General features: G+C 37.2%; 3 protein-coding genes across 4 annotated transcripts in view; 2 read left to right on the top strand and 1 right to left on the bottom strand.

The window, feature by feature from the left end:
- Window positions 1–14,405, top strand: part of LOC144654860 (uncharacterized) — a 175,537-nt gene that overhangs the window by 56,163 nt on the left and 104,969 nt on the right. Inside the window, exons 1-6 of one of the 2 annotated variants that reach the window (XM_078515089.1) lie at window positions 6,643–6,706; window positions 8,396–8,617; window positions 11,871–12,028; window positions 13,490–13,584; window positions 14,018–14,085; window positions 14,188–14,274. In XM_078515089.1, coding sequence (XP_078371215.1) covers window positions 8,398–8,617; window positions 11,871–12,028; window positions 13,490–13,584; window positions 14,018–14,085; window positions 14,188–14,274 — 628 coding nt within the window. In that variant the 5' untranslated portion in view covers window positions 6,643–6,706; window positions 8,396–8,397. Of the gene's footprint in view, window positions 1–6,642; window positions 6,707–8,395; window positions 8,618–11,870; window positions 12,029–13,489; window positions 13,585–14,017; window positions 14,086–14,187; window positions 14,275–14,405 lie in introns of those variants that run through there. The other variant, XM_078515090.1, reaches the window with a different exon arrangement.
- On the bottom strand, window positions 3,333–4,379 carry LOC144654186 (melanocyte-stimulating hormone receptor-like). Its single transcript, XM_078514273.1, has one exon. It carries the CDS (start codon window positions 4,377–4,379, stop codon window positions 3,333–3,335), a length of 1,047 nt encoding a protein of 348 aa, XP_078370399.1.
- Window positions 5,256–14,405, top strand: part of LOC144653978 (uncharacterized) — a 57,642-nt gene continuing 48,492 nt past the window's right edge. Inside the window, exon 1 of the mRNA XM_078514111.1 lies at window positions 5,256–5,276. The gene's annotated coding sequence lies outside the window, so the exon portion shown is untranslated. The remainder of the gene's footprint in view (window positions 5,277–14,405) is intronic.

Below are 14,405 nucleotides of genomic sequence, written 5' to 3'. Positions count from 1 at the left end.
TGGACTTATCTTCGAAAAACGAAGTTGCCAAAAGTCAACTTGCTTCAGAATCCAACAGCTACACCAGTCACTTTGACCCATATATAATGGTTGCACTCCAGAGCCCTTGCATTCTCTTGTTTTTGTATCTGTTCCACCTGGAGAAACAAAGAAAACATCAATATAACTTAAAGGGTTCCTTGTCGTGAATTTTAACAGTTTTTGAGCAGCCAAATACAAATTTGTGTCGTAGGAAACTAGAAATAATGGTTCATTTTTATTAACAATTGCCATATTAGTCTTATTGATTTTCATTAATTCTTAAACTTTGCCAGGACAGTTAGCGCCACTTTTCTCTTCATCAAGAGACGAATACAGACAATCAAAGGACGCTATTTTCAATTAATGTTTAAGATTAAATTCTTTGCGGTGTCCAAATTTAAATACGCGCGCCCTCAAAAAAGCGCCGCCCTCGAATAAGCGCCGCACTTGAGGCGCGAAAAATTTAATAGGCGCCGCAGCGCTTAATCGAGAAAATACGGTATCCTTGAGCTCATTTCACCACATTTACCACCAGTTCAGCGTAAAGCAATTTAGTTAATTGAAAATTTGATCACCATTCAGGGCAGTCTTAAATTGTTACGGAAAGCAGATCACATCAGTGCTGCCCGGTACACCATCTAGGCTTACAGACATACTTAAAATCGAGACAGGATCTTGTGATTGACAAATTAACTGTTAAGCAATCATCGAACGATCACCTTACCTGAAATTGTAATTGTTTGTTACGCGAAGAAGCCGGCGAGGATGGAATATCAACTCCCCATTTGCTTGTTGCTGATTCATGAATTTTTGGCGCCAACAAATTCTTTTGGAAGCACTTCTACTGCTTTGTAGCTGCTAATTTTACGAAAAACACAAGAAAACATTAGGTATTTGTATTCTAAACCAGGAAAAAGTTCTTATTTACCGTCTGGGACGGGAAGGAGGCGTCAAAGGTGCTTGGTTTGACGCCAGGTTACTGACAAGTTTAGAAAACTAAAAACAAGCCTCAAATTCGATACGATAAAAATCGCGAACGAAACGTTAGCATGGTTAGTGGCGCGAGAAACAGTCCGCGCTTGGCCTAATAGTACAATATACAATAACTACATAAACTACTCACGGAAAAAAACGTGTTTGGAAACTCAGAATTTCAACAATTACACTTCAACGATTTCCGCGGCGTGGCCGATGAGTAACTCGAACTATTAAACTTCACTGCTTGGCTATATTAGACCGTTTAAAAGTCATAAAAGGCTAGCGTAGTTTTTAAAACTAAAGCTACATAACAACTAGAGAAATAACATTTAAAAGAGAGAAAATGTGGACTTATCTGAACGAAGCACATGGAGGAAGATGTTCGCCGTTTGCTTCACAGAATAACGATGACCAACACTAAAATTATGGGTGTGTCATGACGCCTAAACTCTTATACGCAATTAATATTCATTCAAATATGCCACGAAAAGTATGGCTTGCACAAAACAATGAACCATTAATATCTTTTTCAAAATGTTCAACATTTTTGTGTATTGAATGTAAGCTCAACAATGTCAGAAAAAAGCTCGCATTCCAGCTATCACCGAGTAGTGTTTTTATTTGTTGGAATAGGCACTCATTAATGCCAGCTTTGGAAGTGGCACATTGTTGACTTAATTTATTAAAATCCAGACATTAATTACTAGCCAGAAAAAAAAAGCAGACGGTAACAATTCTGCGCGCACATTTCAGTTGGAAAAAAATTGGAACAGTAATCTTCTGGGAAATCTAGTTTGAAATTGTGAATAACATTTTTGAAGTAAGGTTCTTTCATCTTAGTTTGTACGAACCGTCAGAAAATTATGTACAATTGAATTTGTCTCATTCTCATTCTTTCATCAAGGGAAAATAAAAACCAGTCATCGAGGACGCTTTCTGTTCGATTCCGGAAAGCTCGAAACGGGAGTGAAATTAAAGGTTCCAAAAATTCCTGGGAAAGCTTCCAGAAAATCCAAAACCTGTTAAATTTCCGAAATGCGAACCATTCAACCAAACACTCCGGGAAATTCCAAGAGCAAAATCAAAGAGAATGGAATTTTAGGGAAGAAATTTTGAAAATTTGGGTATTGATGATTTGCAACCAATCCCATGCATGCAAGTGATTCAAATGGCAATATTGTGCCGGCCTTGGAATAAACTTAATTCTCACTCTCGATTCAATGCCATTATTTTTTAATATTCAATCTAACTTCATACTGAATTACGTTTTCTTTTCAAATGCTGATTAGTCACTTTGGTAAATAATTATTACAATTATTACAAATTACTCGGTAAATTAATACCAATTCATTGTTAAATATTTATTACAATTATTACAATTGTTATTATAATATATACAAGATATCCCGGGAAAAATCACTATAACAGGGAAGCAACTCTTTTACAAGCCGTTTCCACAAGCAATACAGTTGAAACAATTTTCTTGAAAAAATGCAACAAACTTCAATATGCTTTCGTTCGCCGTCATGTTGCTTGCTTTGCGAGTATAGCCGGTTTGGTCCGAGGTACACAGAATTTACCTTTGGACGGAGCAGAACCTCAAAATGAGATTTATTTAGTATTCAAACACTTGGTCTCTAGATGATAAGATTATAATAACGCTTCCACCGTAAAATAATCAAATAAACGCCCACTCTCAAATAAACGCCCTGTATCAAACAAACATCCCCTCCCCCCTCCCCTGAGATGTAAAGTTTGTATTAGACGCCTCAATCCCTCAAAAACGGAGGAAAATGCAAAAACTCGCCTCAAAAACTAAGGATACAGTACTCATTACTGATTCGGACATCGAAGAGGCCAATGATGCCAACATAGTTGACCCCGATGACAATGAAGACGTCCATATCGAACTATGAATATCTCTAGACTTTGCATTAGCGCAGATTAGTCTCCTACTCACAAAACCTGTTTTCTATCTTACTCCGCGTCTTATTAGTAAAACGCCTCTCAGTCTAATAAACGCCTCACATATTTTTAACGCCCCCCCCAGGACCCCTTAAATTTAATAGACACCGGGTGTTTCATTATTTACGGTAGCATTAAATAATTAACAATTAGATAACGAGCCCAAATTTTCCAAGAGCGAATATCGCTCGTAGAAAATAAAGGCGAGTAGTCTAATTGTTTAGTAGAAACCCTAAAAGATTACAGTCCAAAACCTACAATTTTAAAGTATTTTAAGCCAAAACTCAAGAACAATTTTCAATAGAAAACAGTGGGAGAACCAATCAGATTCGCGGATTTTCATTAGAACACGGATGAGTTATATATTATTAATTGTATTCTTCATTATGGCATTGTGGCCGGTGAATCTCCGGCTCCGCGGTGTGTGACTCGCCTGCGGAAATGTTCCGAAGAGGAATGTTACTGTCAATTGGATTCGGCAAATCGCTCTTTCTGAAGATTGCCTTTAATGCTCTTCTGTACTTTGGGATTCTCCAGGCGTAGATGAATGGATTTATACTACTGCTCACTAAAAGCACTTTATTTGATGTGTATAGGAAAGCTCTAAAACTAACCACCTTCCTAAGCCAGGGATGGAAATATAGCATGTTAAGGGCAACAAACTGAGGTGCAAAGGTTAAGTAAAACAAACCGAGAACAAATACAATCGCCGATAAAACTTTCCGTTCTCTGTTTCTATGAGCTTCGTTCAAGAGCTCGTCGCCACTAGCCAGATCCCTCACTCGGTTGCTATGGAGACGAAGAGCGCGGTACGTTTGCCAATAAACCACAGCAAGAATGATCAGAGGAAGGGACAAGTGAAGATGGCAATACAGAAGAATGAAAATCTCTTGCGGCACTCCCATGCGAGAAAGACTTGCAAATAACAAGGTGTAAATCCAAATTAAGACAATAAAGACTTTGATCTTCGTTTTGGTGACCTGCGTTTTGTATCGCAGTGGCGATCTTATTGCAATCAAACGATCAAACGACATTGCCATAACTGTGCAAGATCCCACAGTGTTTGTGATGATGCCTGTAATGGTCAGAATGGCTACCGTACGTTTTACCCCGGCCGGGAGTTGATCATTTGTTCCATTCGCCACTACGGTAATATCGTAGTAAATGCTTCCACATCCGGGCACTACTCCTGAAAGCAAGTCGCACACGCTCAAGTTAATCACCAATAGAGTTACTGGCGTTCCCCATAACAGCTTTAGTTGCTGGCAGGAATCTCGATAGATCGTAACCAATAAAATGGCGTTTGAAAGAACTGCTGGTGTGGCGATTATGAAGTCGATAAAGACATGGACTAAGAAGAAAGATGAATTTTGGTAAAATGGATCTTTAGTTGAAGCTGATGTTGCTGTGGGCATTTTCCAGTTAAAAACACGCTAACGTGTTGGTTCGAAATGAAATGAGTTTTGTCTCAAGACGGCAGATTATTTAACAAGTTAGTTAACTAATTTCAGTCCTCCACGCCTGTCGTTTTACGGCAAATCGTATTTTTCTTTTGAATCGATGGTCTGAAATGTAACATAGCTTTTACATCATCCAGTTTTTGAGCTGGCTGAATTTTACAGTGAAAACTGAAACAAACCTCTCGACGACTTTCAGCTGCTTCATGCAGGAAGTGTAATTTAAGAATTTTAAACACCAACGCGCCTCTAATATTAGCTTGCTTGTCTTGTTCGAGTGCGGCGAAACAAAAGATGGAGATTAAAAAGCTTTTGAGCGCGCTTTCGATTTTCACTAATTGACGCTAACACTTAAGTACTTCCATCACGCGAGGCGAATCCACTAGTCGAACGTTTGAAAGTGTTCTTTTAATTTCGTTTGTATTGGTAGTTTTTCATCAATGCGGTACATAGGTTAGCTTAAGATGACCCAGCATCAAACAGTGTAGGGATTATACAGTAGGCAAAAAGAAAAAGTTAATTTTATTTACCGACTACGATATATACATACTGAAATGAATATAAATGCTAATCTAATGCTTCTTTGACGTAACTGCTATCTGATCTTACGCAATATTTGACATTCTATCTATCCTTAAATCATGTTATTACTTAGCGCCGGAAAACTCCGGCTTTAAATAACTATTTTTTGAAGATGCGCAGAAAACAACACTAAAAAGTTTATCCTAAACATTTCAAGCTAGTTCGTCGTTAATCAGTCTCAATTTTCTGCATGCTTTCCAACTTCGCTGCGTTTTGGCTTATTTTAAACTCTGTCTTGTTGTCCTAACATTTATAGGAAAGCATTATTTTGAGGTTTGTAATTTTGAAAATTTAATTCATATATATTTGTAATATAGTAAAAACCTACGAGTGAGAACCTAAATTTTAAGAACCTGTTAGGCTAAAATTTGCCAGTAAGACACTCTCTTTATAAGAGCCACTTCAGCCTAAAATTTGAGAATAGGTTCTTATTTCTTAAATTAAAATCGATTAAAAGAGTTTACTTTTATATTTAGGGAAAATTAATAAGATCGACATTCTGGATCCTCTTTGGACTTAGGATCCTTATCACGCCAGTTGCAATCAGTAAATGCCAACGTTGAAAATCATAAAATATTATCATTGATACAATCACAAAATATAAATAAAATGGTGTGCAAATTTCCAAGAAGAAAAAGGCTGAATACCACTAAAAACTCCATTAACAACAATGTAAACTTCTCTTCAGAAAATAAGAACCTATAAGAGCCTAAATAGCCTAAGTTTATGCTAATTACCATTTATGTGAGAACCTGTTGGGAAAATGCAGTTTCTTACTCGCGGGTTTTGATGTATATGTATTAATACATGAATACTGTTTGTTTTCTTGTTAATAATGTTTGCTCTATATATTACTGTAGGTATTTTGTTCTTGAAATACCAATAAAAACTTTTTAATCAACCCCGATCTTATTGCAAGTTTGCCAATTAGCAACCAATGGGTTATGCTAATAACAGTTATAAATAATTAGTTAAAAGCTCTGTAAGAGCTGAATACAAGAGACGGCACTAGATTTAATTATTTGGATAATAATTTACGTATAAGATAATACGGTGTAAAACTTTTTTTGACCTAAACTTTTTCTCTTAAACTAAAAACCACAGGACTGCCAGGAAAACGATCCGGAGAAATGCCTGGGAAGGTGGATCCCAGTCTCCCTGCTCCACCTAAAAAAGTCATAAATTCATTCATCAAACTTATGGATAGAAGGATTATCTTAATGGTGCACATTCGTGATTTCTTTCCATAATTTCATGAAAACTTTTTTTGGGACACTAAACGTCCCTGATAGGAAAGGAGGAAAAGTATGATATCAAATAAGATCTTTGCTCAATGATCTAACGAACTGCTAGCCAAGCACAACAGCACCAACAAAAAGTACCAAATGCGCAGTTTTACACAAATTGTGAGTATCTAAAAGTTTTTGCCCGAAAAAACATTTTTTTACCCTAACAAAGAAAAATATTTCCTCCCGGCTCTCGCAGAAAACGCGTTCCTTGCAAGAGTAAGTGGATCCGACGACATTTGAAGCATAAGGAAATGAAGTAGTAACTGATCCAGTCCCAGTTCCTGGCGGTTTAGTTGTGCAAACATGGCGTGACTTTGTCCTCGACCGTGCATAAAGAAAACCGCTCCCTAGGCCTCTCTAGATCTCTGTTTGCATAAGTGTTAAGTGAACTGAATTACTGAATGCGAATGTAAGGTAAGAATTTAAAGTTTAATATCTAGCTAGGAAGGTTTTCTAAGTTCTTTCATGTTATAGTATGACATAATCCGGTTTATAGTGTGATCGAGCCATTTTCAATTTGTAAACTTTATTCTAATATTTAATCGGTCTGTGTGTTTAGCTTACGATTTTTTGGCTGTATTTTTCAATGTTCTGCATCTGAATGTCGTTTTCTTGAATTCTGCAATATGAAATATGATCATACCAACACTAACACCAATCCTTCAACACCAACACCAATTAATTGTTCGATCAGGTTCAGTAATCGAACAAAATCGAACATCTAATTTGCTGTGAGTTCGATTACTGAACTTATCGAACCAATCAAACCAATTAAACAACTTTGAATGCAATCGAACTTAGTCCAATTCTATTTTGTTGGGAATGCATCTCTTGACACTCGAAAATAAGTAAATCACACAGAATGTATCATAATGGAAAGTTCGATTAAGTACAATTGTCGATTGTTGGGTAATCAAAGGTTTGATTGTGTTCAATTGACCAAATATTATTGTGAGTTCAATGATGTTTGATTACCGGACCCAATCAAAGGATTGGTGTTTGATTGGATTCGATTGCCATTAACGTTCAATTAGATACCCCAAGATAATGGCATTCAAGCGATTGGGTTTTTGAGTTGTGTATCTGTGTGGATCATTCAACCAATGGAATAGCAAAATTTCAGCCATTGATATGCTGTCTTTCAGGTGGTGAAATTAGTCGGTAGCCGGCTGTTAGCTACAACCCTGATTTAAAAATTAAAAAAAGTTATATTAGTATAGGTAATCACATGATTTCGAGTGCAATATTTTGGGATAAATCAGCACGAGTAAATTTTTCAAAGGCTAACCAAATTGCACAAGCCCGTAGGGCGAGTGCAATTTGTAGTCTTTGAAAAATTTACGAGTGCTGATTTATCCCAAATTGTACGAGAAAAATCATGTGATTACTTGTTAATAATACACATACAAAAATTTCACTTGAAGTGGATGACAAACAAACCACATTTATACGTAGCTTAATTACCTTTCTGATTCGTTCAAACATAACGGAGTTGTCGGGTTTTGTAAAATCCAGATACCGCTAGGGAATTTTAAAGCTCTCTGTCATGCATTATCGGGTGCTTTTATCCTTATTCAGTTGTATTGGTTTGGGCTGAAATGTCCAACCCCAATTCACGCTTGTAATCTTTCTTCTTTACGAGCGGTCATGCAAGAAAATCCACGATTGGTAGCTTTCCGTAGTTTCGTATCGCCTCTCTTGTGCTGAACAAACGTCCAATTCCTAGTACTTTGGTTTATATACTTAATAATGGTTTATATACTTTTCATGAATTGTCATGTTTTTGCTCGATTTTTGCTCTCTCAAACACTCCTACAACAGCCGCCATTTTGTTTTGGCGCGCTTTCCGACTTTCCTGTCAATCAATTTAATTTCAACTTTCTGCACTCAATTTTCAACTTTTTGCACTCAATTTCAACTTTCTGCACTGTTTGGGATTAATTGACGTGTTCTCAGCCAATGAGCATGCAGAAATTTTTGTATGTATATTATTAAGCAGAAAATACAATGATTCAAATCTGCGGATCTACCCTGACATATAAGTAAACCTACCCGGTATTAAAATAAAAATTAATGCTTTTGTCACAGGTTTGGTTCTTTCAGTGATGAAGCTTCAAGTACAACTCTCTGCTTTTGTCTTCACACTCTTCCTATTTGGATGGGTTGACTGTGCAAATGTACCATCCTGTGCCAGCATGAGGTCCTGGTTTCCAGGAACTCCTCCAGCAAGCTTTGCAGACAATTTGCCATATCAGTTAAGTGTCACTGGATATGTCCCTAAAGGTGAAACAGTGCCTGTCTACACTCCAGAAAGTTCTCACACTGGTAAGATTGAAAATTATCAATGAAAACCTGTTTAACTTGAATAATTATATCAGGGCTTAACATGTCGATCAAAGTCGGTCATCGAAAGCATAGTCGATAAGTTGATAGTACTCGATATTTGTTGATAATAATATTGTCAATCGACAAGTTTAATTTGTTGATAAAAAAAGTGGATAATCACAAGATTTTCAACTGAAAACACAGGGAGCCCAGACAAACTGTTTGTGTATGGCCTGTGCACATTTACATTTTTATAGAGAATGTATGGAATTTACCGAATGGTTTGTAGAATTGCGTAAAATGGTGCAAAACATTAACAAATTTGTGTTGAATAAAGTGTTAAGTTTCCTACCTTTTGTGTAGTGTCGTTCTTTTGGCTCGAAATGGCGAATTTGAGTCGATTGAAGGGTATTTTGCTTTCGCTGTTTACTATACATCTAATTATATGGAAAGAGTGGAAACTCCAACAGCTCCAAAGTAGAACACTTCCAGCGCCGAGCCGATTTTCAACCTGATAATCCCATCGCACCAGAAAAGAGGATGGCTTGGCTAATCTTCTCGTATCATTTGATCGAAAATTTATCCAAATGGTCCGGAACAAGCCCTCAAACGAAAACAGGTATCCAAAATTTTTATGCCGTCCGAATGCGTAGCACCAATTTGTGGTGCCAAAGGGAAACGCTATTCCCCAACCTCTTTGTGATTGGATACAATTGAACAATGGTCGTTCAAGATTTTGTTTCGTGGATAGGGAGGCAAAGGCAAAACAAATACTCAGTAGTATAGGGAGTGATGTCAATAGTGCGACATAACCTAAGGACCCTCGCGCAAAATATGGCATTTATGACGGTGATGCCGGAAGCGATGCATTATCATTTAAATATGCGTCGTTGTAACTTGTATGCGTCAAAGTAAAAGGAGTGCGCCGTTGACGTCTGTTTATTTACTTCCAAATGCACTCTTCCCGAAACACCGCTCCCACAAACAATGAAAACCTTTTTCCCTTGCTTTAGCAGTCAACTGTTGATAGCCTTCACCACACTGAAAGATTTCCCCTGTTCCTCCCTCCCCAGTTACAAGAATATTGTGCCCAGCTTCGGCTAGGTGTAGGATTTCAGATTGTTCAGAAGTTAAGGTTTCGAACCTAGAAAATGAGGACTATTTCGGTGATTGCAGCCATAAATGTTTAAAACATCAAAAACAGAAAGAAAAATAAAGGAACTCAAACATGAGTACCTTGCCATATTTGTATGTCCCGAAAAAATCCGCAAACTCGCGATCGCCTACATTTTCTGCGCTACGAAAGTTGTGATGGAACTTCGCGGGGTTTTCCCAATCCGGTGGGACCTTAACATAAGAATAGCAAATCACAACAACGGTTTTGCACGAGAGTTTCACATGTGGGTGTATTGTTTTGCAATCTCTGTAAAACAACTACAGTCGAAGCTCTCGTAAGCGGACACCCTCGGGACGCGAAAAAAGTGTCCGTAACTGGAGCTGGCCGCTTACGAGAATGGTTCTCGTAAGCGGCCACTAGAGGTGTAGGGGAAAGATGGCCGCATACGGGAACTTGCCCAGCTAACAATAACCGGACGGACGTGGATGACGACAAAACAAACACTAAAATATGGTACTGTAATTACTGTAAAATCACTGTGACGAATGGCGATGTGAAGTTGATTTACAAAAACAAGATACAGAGGTAGTTAATAGGATTTTCTTTTGGCTGTCCGCTTACGGGAGCTTAAAAACAAAGAAAAGGTCTAAGTCGTAATATCTGAAAGTGTCCGCGGCCGCTTACGGGAATGTCCGCTTACGAGAATGTAAAAATACAGAGTTTGTATGGGAGTTAAAACGGGGTTTCAGACAAGGCGACCGTAAGTAGAGCTGTCCGCTTACGAGAGTGTCCGTTAAGAGAGCTTCGACTGTAGGTGAGATGACTAAAGTCCGATATTTTTTTAGGGCTGTAAAATATTTTTTTTTGTTGAAAAATGAACGCTGACTTTTATTTGAAGCTAGCAAGCTTTAAAAATGAACTCATACCGACTAGATGTAGGTACTTACTCGTTTTGTAAATCAGTATAAATATTTCATAACGGTAAAACGCTGCACTGACAAGTTACAACGACGCATATTTAAATGATAATGCATCGCTTCCGGCATCGCCGTCATAAATGCCATATTTTGCGCGAGGGTCCTTAGGTTGTGTCGCACTATTGACATCACTCCCTATACTACTGAGTATTTGTTTTGCCTTTGCCTCCCTATCCACGAAACAAAATCTTGAACGACCATTGTTCAATTGTATCCAATCACAAAGAGGCTGGGGAATAGCGTTTCCCTTCGGCACCACAAATTGGTGCTACGCATTCGGACGGCTTAAAAATTTTGGATACCCGTTTTCGTTTGAGGGCTTGTTCCGGACCATTTGGATAAATTTTCGATCAATTATGATATGAGAAGATTAGTCAAGCCTTCCTCTTTTTTGGTGCGTAGTTTGAAAGCTGTGCAATGGGATTATCAGGTCGAAAATCGGCTCGGCGCTGGAAGTGTTCTACTTTAGAGCTGTTGGAGTTTCCACCCTTTCCATATAATTAGATGTATAGTAAACAGCGAAAGCAAAATTCCCTTCAATCGCCTCAAATTCGCCATTTCGAGCCAAAAAACAACACTACACAAAAGGTAGGAAACTTAACACTTTATTCTGCCACAACACAAATTTGTTAATGTTTTGCACCATTTTACGCAATTCTACAAACCATTCGTAAATTCCATACATTCTCCCTGTGCTGAAAATGGATTTTATCGACAAAAATGCAGAGACATTTTTCACATTTTTCAGCCACGAAATTCAAGTAAGTGTGCACGGCTACTGTAGTCTTGTCTTCCACCATATATATCGTTTTTTGTATTTCCAATCAAAATCGATCAAAATCGAACAAGTCGATAATTACAAAAAAAATTGTGTGATCGCCTTTAATGGATTTCCAATATTCTATTGATTAGTATCGAATTCCATCGACAATGATCAACTTTTATCGACTATCGACATTATCGACACGTTAAAATAAAAAAATAAATAACTTTATTTCAGTGTCAATGTACAGTATTTAGCACTATTGTGCTAATTGTGGACACTGTAACATGTCCACAATTAGCACAATAATTTTATTGCATATGTGTATAGATAGAGAGTTTTAAACTTTGCTGTTTCAAGTTGGTGTTCAAAGAGTTCTTGGAATTTATATTTCAGTTTACCTGAATGGCTCTATGACTGCAGAACAAAAGATGAGAAGTTTCGTTGGATTTATTATTTATGCTGAAAATTCTGTGAAGAATTACACCAATGGACATTTTGTTACAGAAGATTTGCCAGCAGGCGTTGAGGTGGTTAATTGCAGCACTCTTCAAGTGAGTATTTGGTGCACCAAAAAATTATAATAATTGCCCCCACAGGGTTTTGGCCAAGAGGCCAAAACCCGAGGAAGCATCATAGAAGTCCCCGCGTGTATACCGTAAAGTTCCGTGTATAAGCCGCACCCGTAGATAAGCCGCACCCCCGATTTGGAAGCTCAAATTTTGGAAAAAACATACAGACCATAAAGTTTGAAGTTCAAGTGAAGTTCTATTGGTAAACAATCAAGGGCAAACAAGCACAGTTTCGAGACACTGACACGGTGGTTGTTGCAATGTTTAATATAAATTAAGTCTTACGAAAGCTAAATTTCACTTGTCATACCTCCTTTTTAGTTTGAGTTCACAATATCTTAAACTTGGATGCTCTCTTGATAGCATTTTTTCGAGATTATCACTTCTAAACACTCCTGAAACACTTGAAATTAAGGCATTACAAACAAACATGGCGGCATTTTCTTCGGAAGAAACCACGTTTTTATTTCAAGATCCTTGGAAACTGCTACCCGCAACAGGATTAAAACTTCATGCAGAATAAGAGTTTGTTAATCCAGCAGATGTATTTGCTGTGAAGGTCAATAAAAAACCGAAGCGGTCAGCAATTTGCCTTGTGAGTATTTGCGTTTATCTTGGTGCCTTCTCGCACGCGGCGGTAAGACATGATTCCAAGTGACTGGCAAGCTTCACTGCAAACAGCTTTGCAGAGGAACTAAAAGGTAGTGAACAACAACAAAGTTTTCAGGTTGTTATATGTTTATTCAATGACGTCTTAGAAGTTTTTTATGAATATTAATTAGGCCTTTGAGAACTCCAACCAGAGATGTTTCCGTAGATAAGCCGCACCCCCCATTTTTGACTTGAATTTAGAGGAAAAAGGTGCGGCTTATACACGGAACTTTACGGTATATAAGGGATAAAAAATAGAAATATATGAAGAAATATGCAAGAAATGTATTGTAGTATGCTATAAAAGCACCCTTTTCAGGAACATCCAATATTAATAATTTCACATATTCAAGCCCAAAGACAAATGGTTAATAAAAAAAAGTTTTGTTTATAGTAAAATAATATATTATTTTAAGTACCGGTAACAATTATTTACTCCCTGAGTAAATTAAGACATCTTTATGACGACCATAATTATTCAAAGTTAGCTTTAAATACATGCTTGTACTGCAAGAAATACATCTAAATGAAACTAGAGCCTTCACAACGAGATATGCTCAGTATCTGCCATTGCATTTTTTAGGAGGGGAATGACTACCTTTTTAAAAGTATCATTTAAATTATATTGAATTTGTACTTAAGATTTAGAATCAGCAACAGGTTTATTTTAGAAAAACATGTCCGAGTGTGAGATTTGATTTGTTACATATCCCTTAAGGCTAGCTTGACATTGGAGGATATTGTCTTTTATTAAGCTGCAGGTTTTAAATTCATTTTCATCTGTATCAACAGATTGTGCAGAACTCTACCTCAGCTGGAAACTGGACCAGCTTGAAGCTGAACTGGAAGGCTCCTAAAGATTATTATGCTGGGAATGTCACATTCAGGTGAATCATAATTATTTGGTGTACTCAATAATATAAATTGTTATTAATATTATATAATTTTTAATTCTTATCTGTTACCATAGTCCTGCAATGCAGGCATTTCTATGTGCATGCATGTATTGCATCCCCTACACACATTCAAATAAAGAGGACTAAAGGTTTGCAGTTTTTTCAAAAAGGAATGAGGGAGGGGGTGGTTACAGTATCGAAATTTTTGTGGAGCATATGAATAAATGAAAGTGCAAAATTTGCAACAATAAGGTTCCACACATTGGTCAGAATAGCTTGAAACCATCAAAAGACAATATAGTGTTTTTGCACTCAAAGGAAATGTTAGTCAACAGTCAGCTTTGATCAGTACACTGAAGCTATAGCTTAACAGCCAACTACTTACATCATTTTTAACATATTGTGTCGTTAAAATCTGTTTCAGGGCAAGCGTTTTGTTACAAACAAATCCTAATCTTGTTTACTATGAAGGATTCAAAGCTCAGCTTAGATGTAAGTTATTTGATCTTATTTTGTTATATCAATATAGATGCCAGATTTCTTTTCTTAAAAAAGTTCACTTTTTATGAACAAACTGGAGAACTTTCTTTGCAGATGAATGCCCGCTAAGAAAGTGTGTTGCATGCCCTGGCAATCTCTATAAATATGATAGTTATGGATGCAGGACTTGTGAGTGTTCAGGTACTGTACATAAAAAGTTATTTATGTAAGTTAAAAGTTTTAGAAGCCTTTGGCCAGTATACAACTTCACAGGGGGTGGGGTGAGGGAAGCAGGGGGGGGGGGTTGACTTGTAAGAAGTATAAAAAAGTAT

This window comes from Oculina patagonica, chromosome 5, assembly GCF_052425735.1.
Source record: "Oculina patagonica isolate OP01 chromosome 5, crgOcupat, whole genome shotgun sequence".
Taxonomy (NCBI): Eukaryota; Metazoa; Cnidaria; class Anthozoa; order Scleractinia; family Oculinidae; genus Oculina; species Oculina patagonica.
The sequence above is the reverse complement of the archived record's forward strand: the minus strand, read 5'-3'. Positions and strand labels throughout refer to the sequence as shown.

What these genes read in the sequence shown, in the direction of transcription:
- LOC144654186 (XM_078514273.1), bottom strand. Translation starts at nt 4,379, where the DNA reads ATGCCCACAGCAACATCAGCTTCAACTAAAGATCCATTTTACCAAAAT.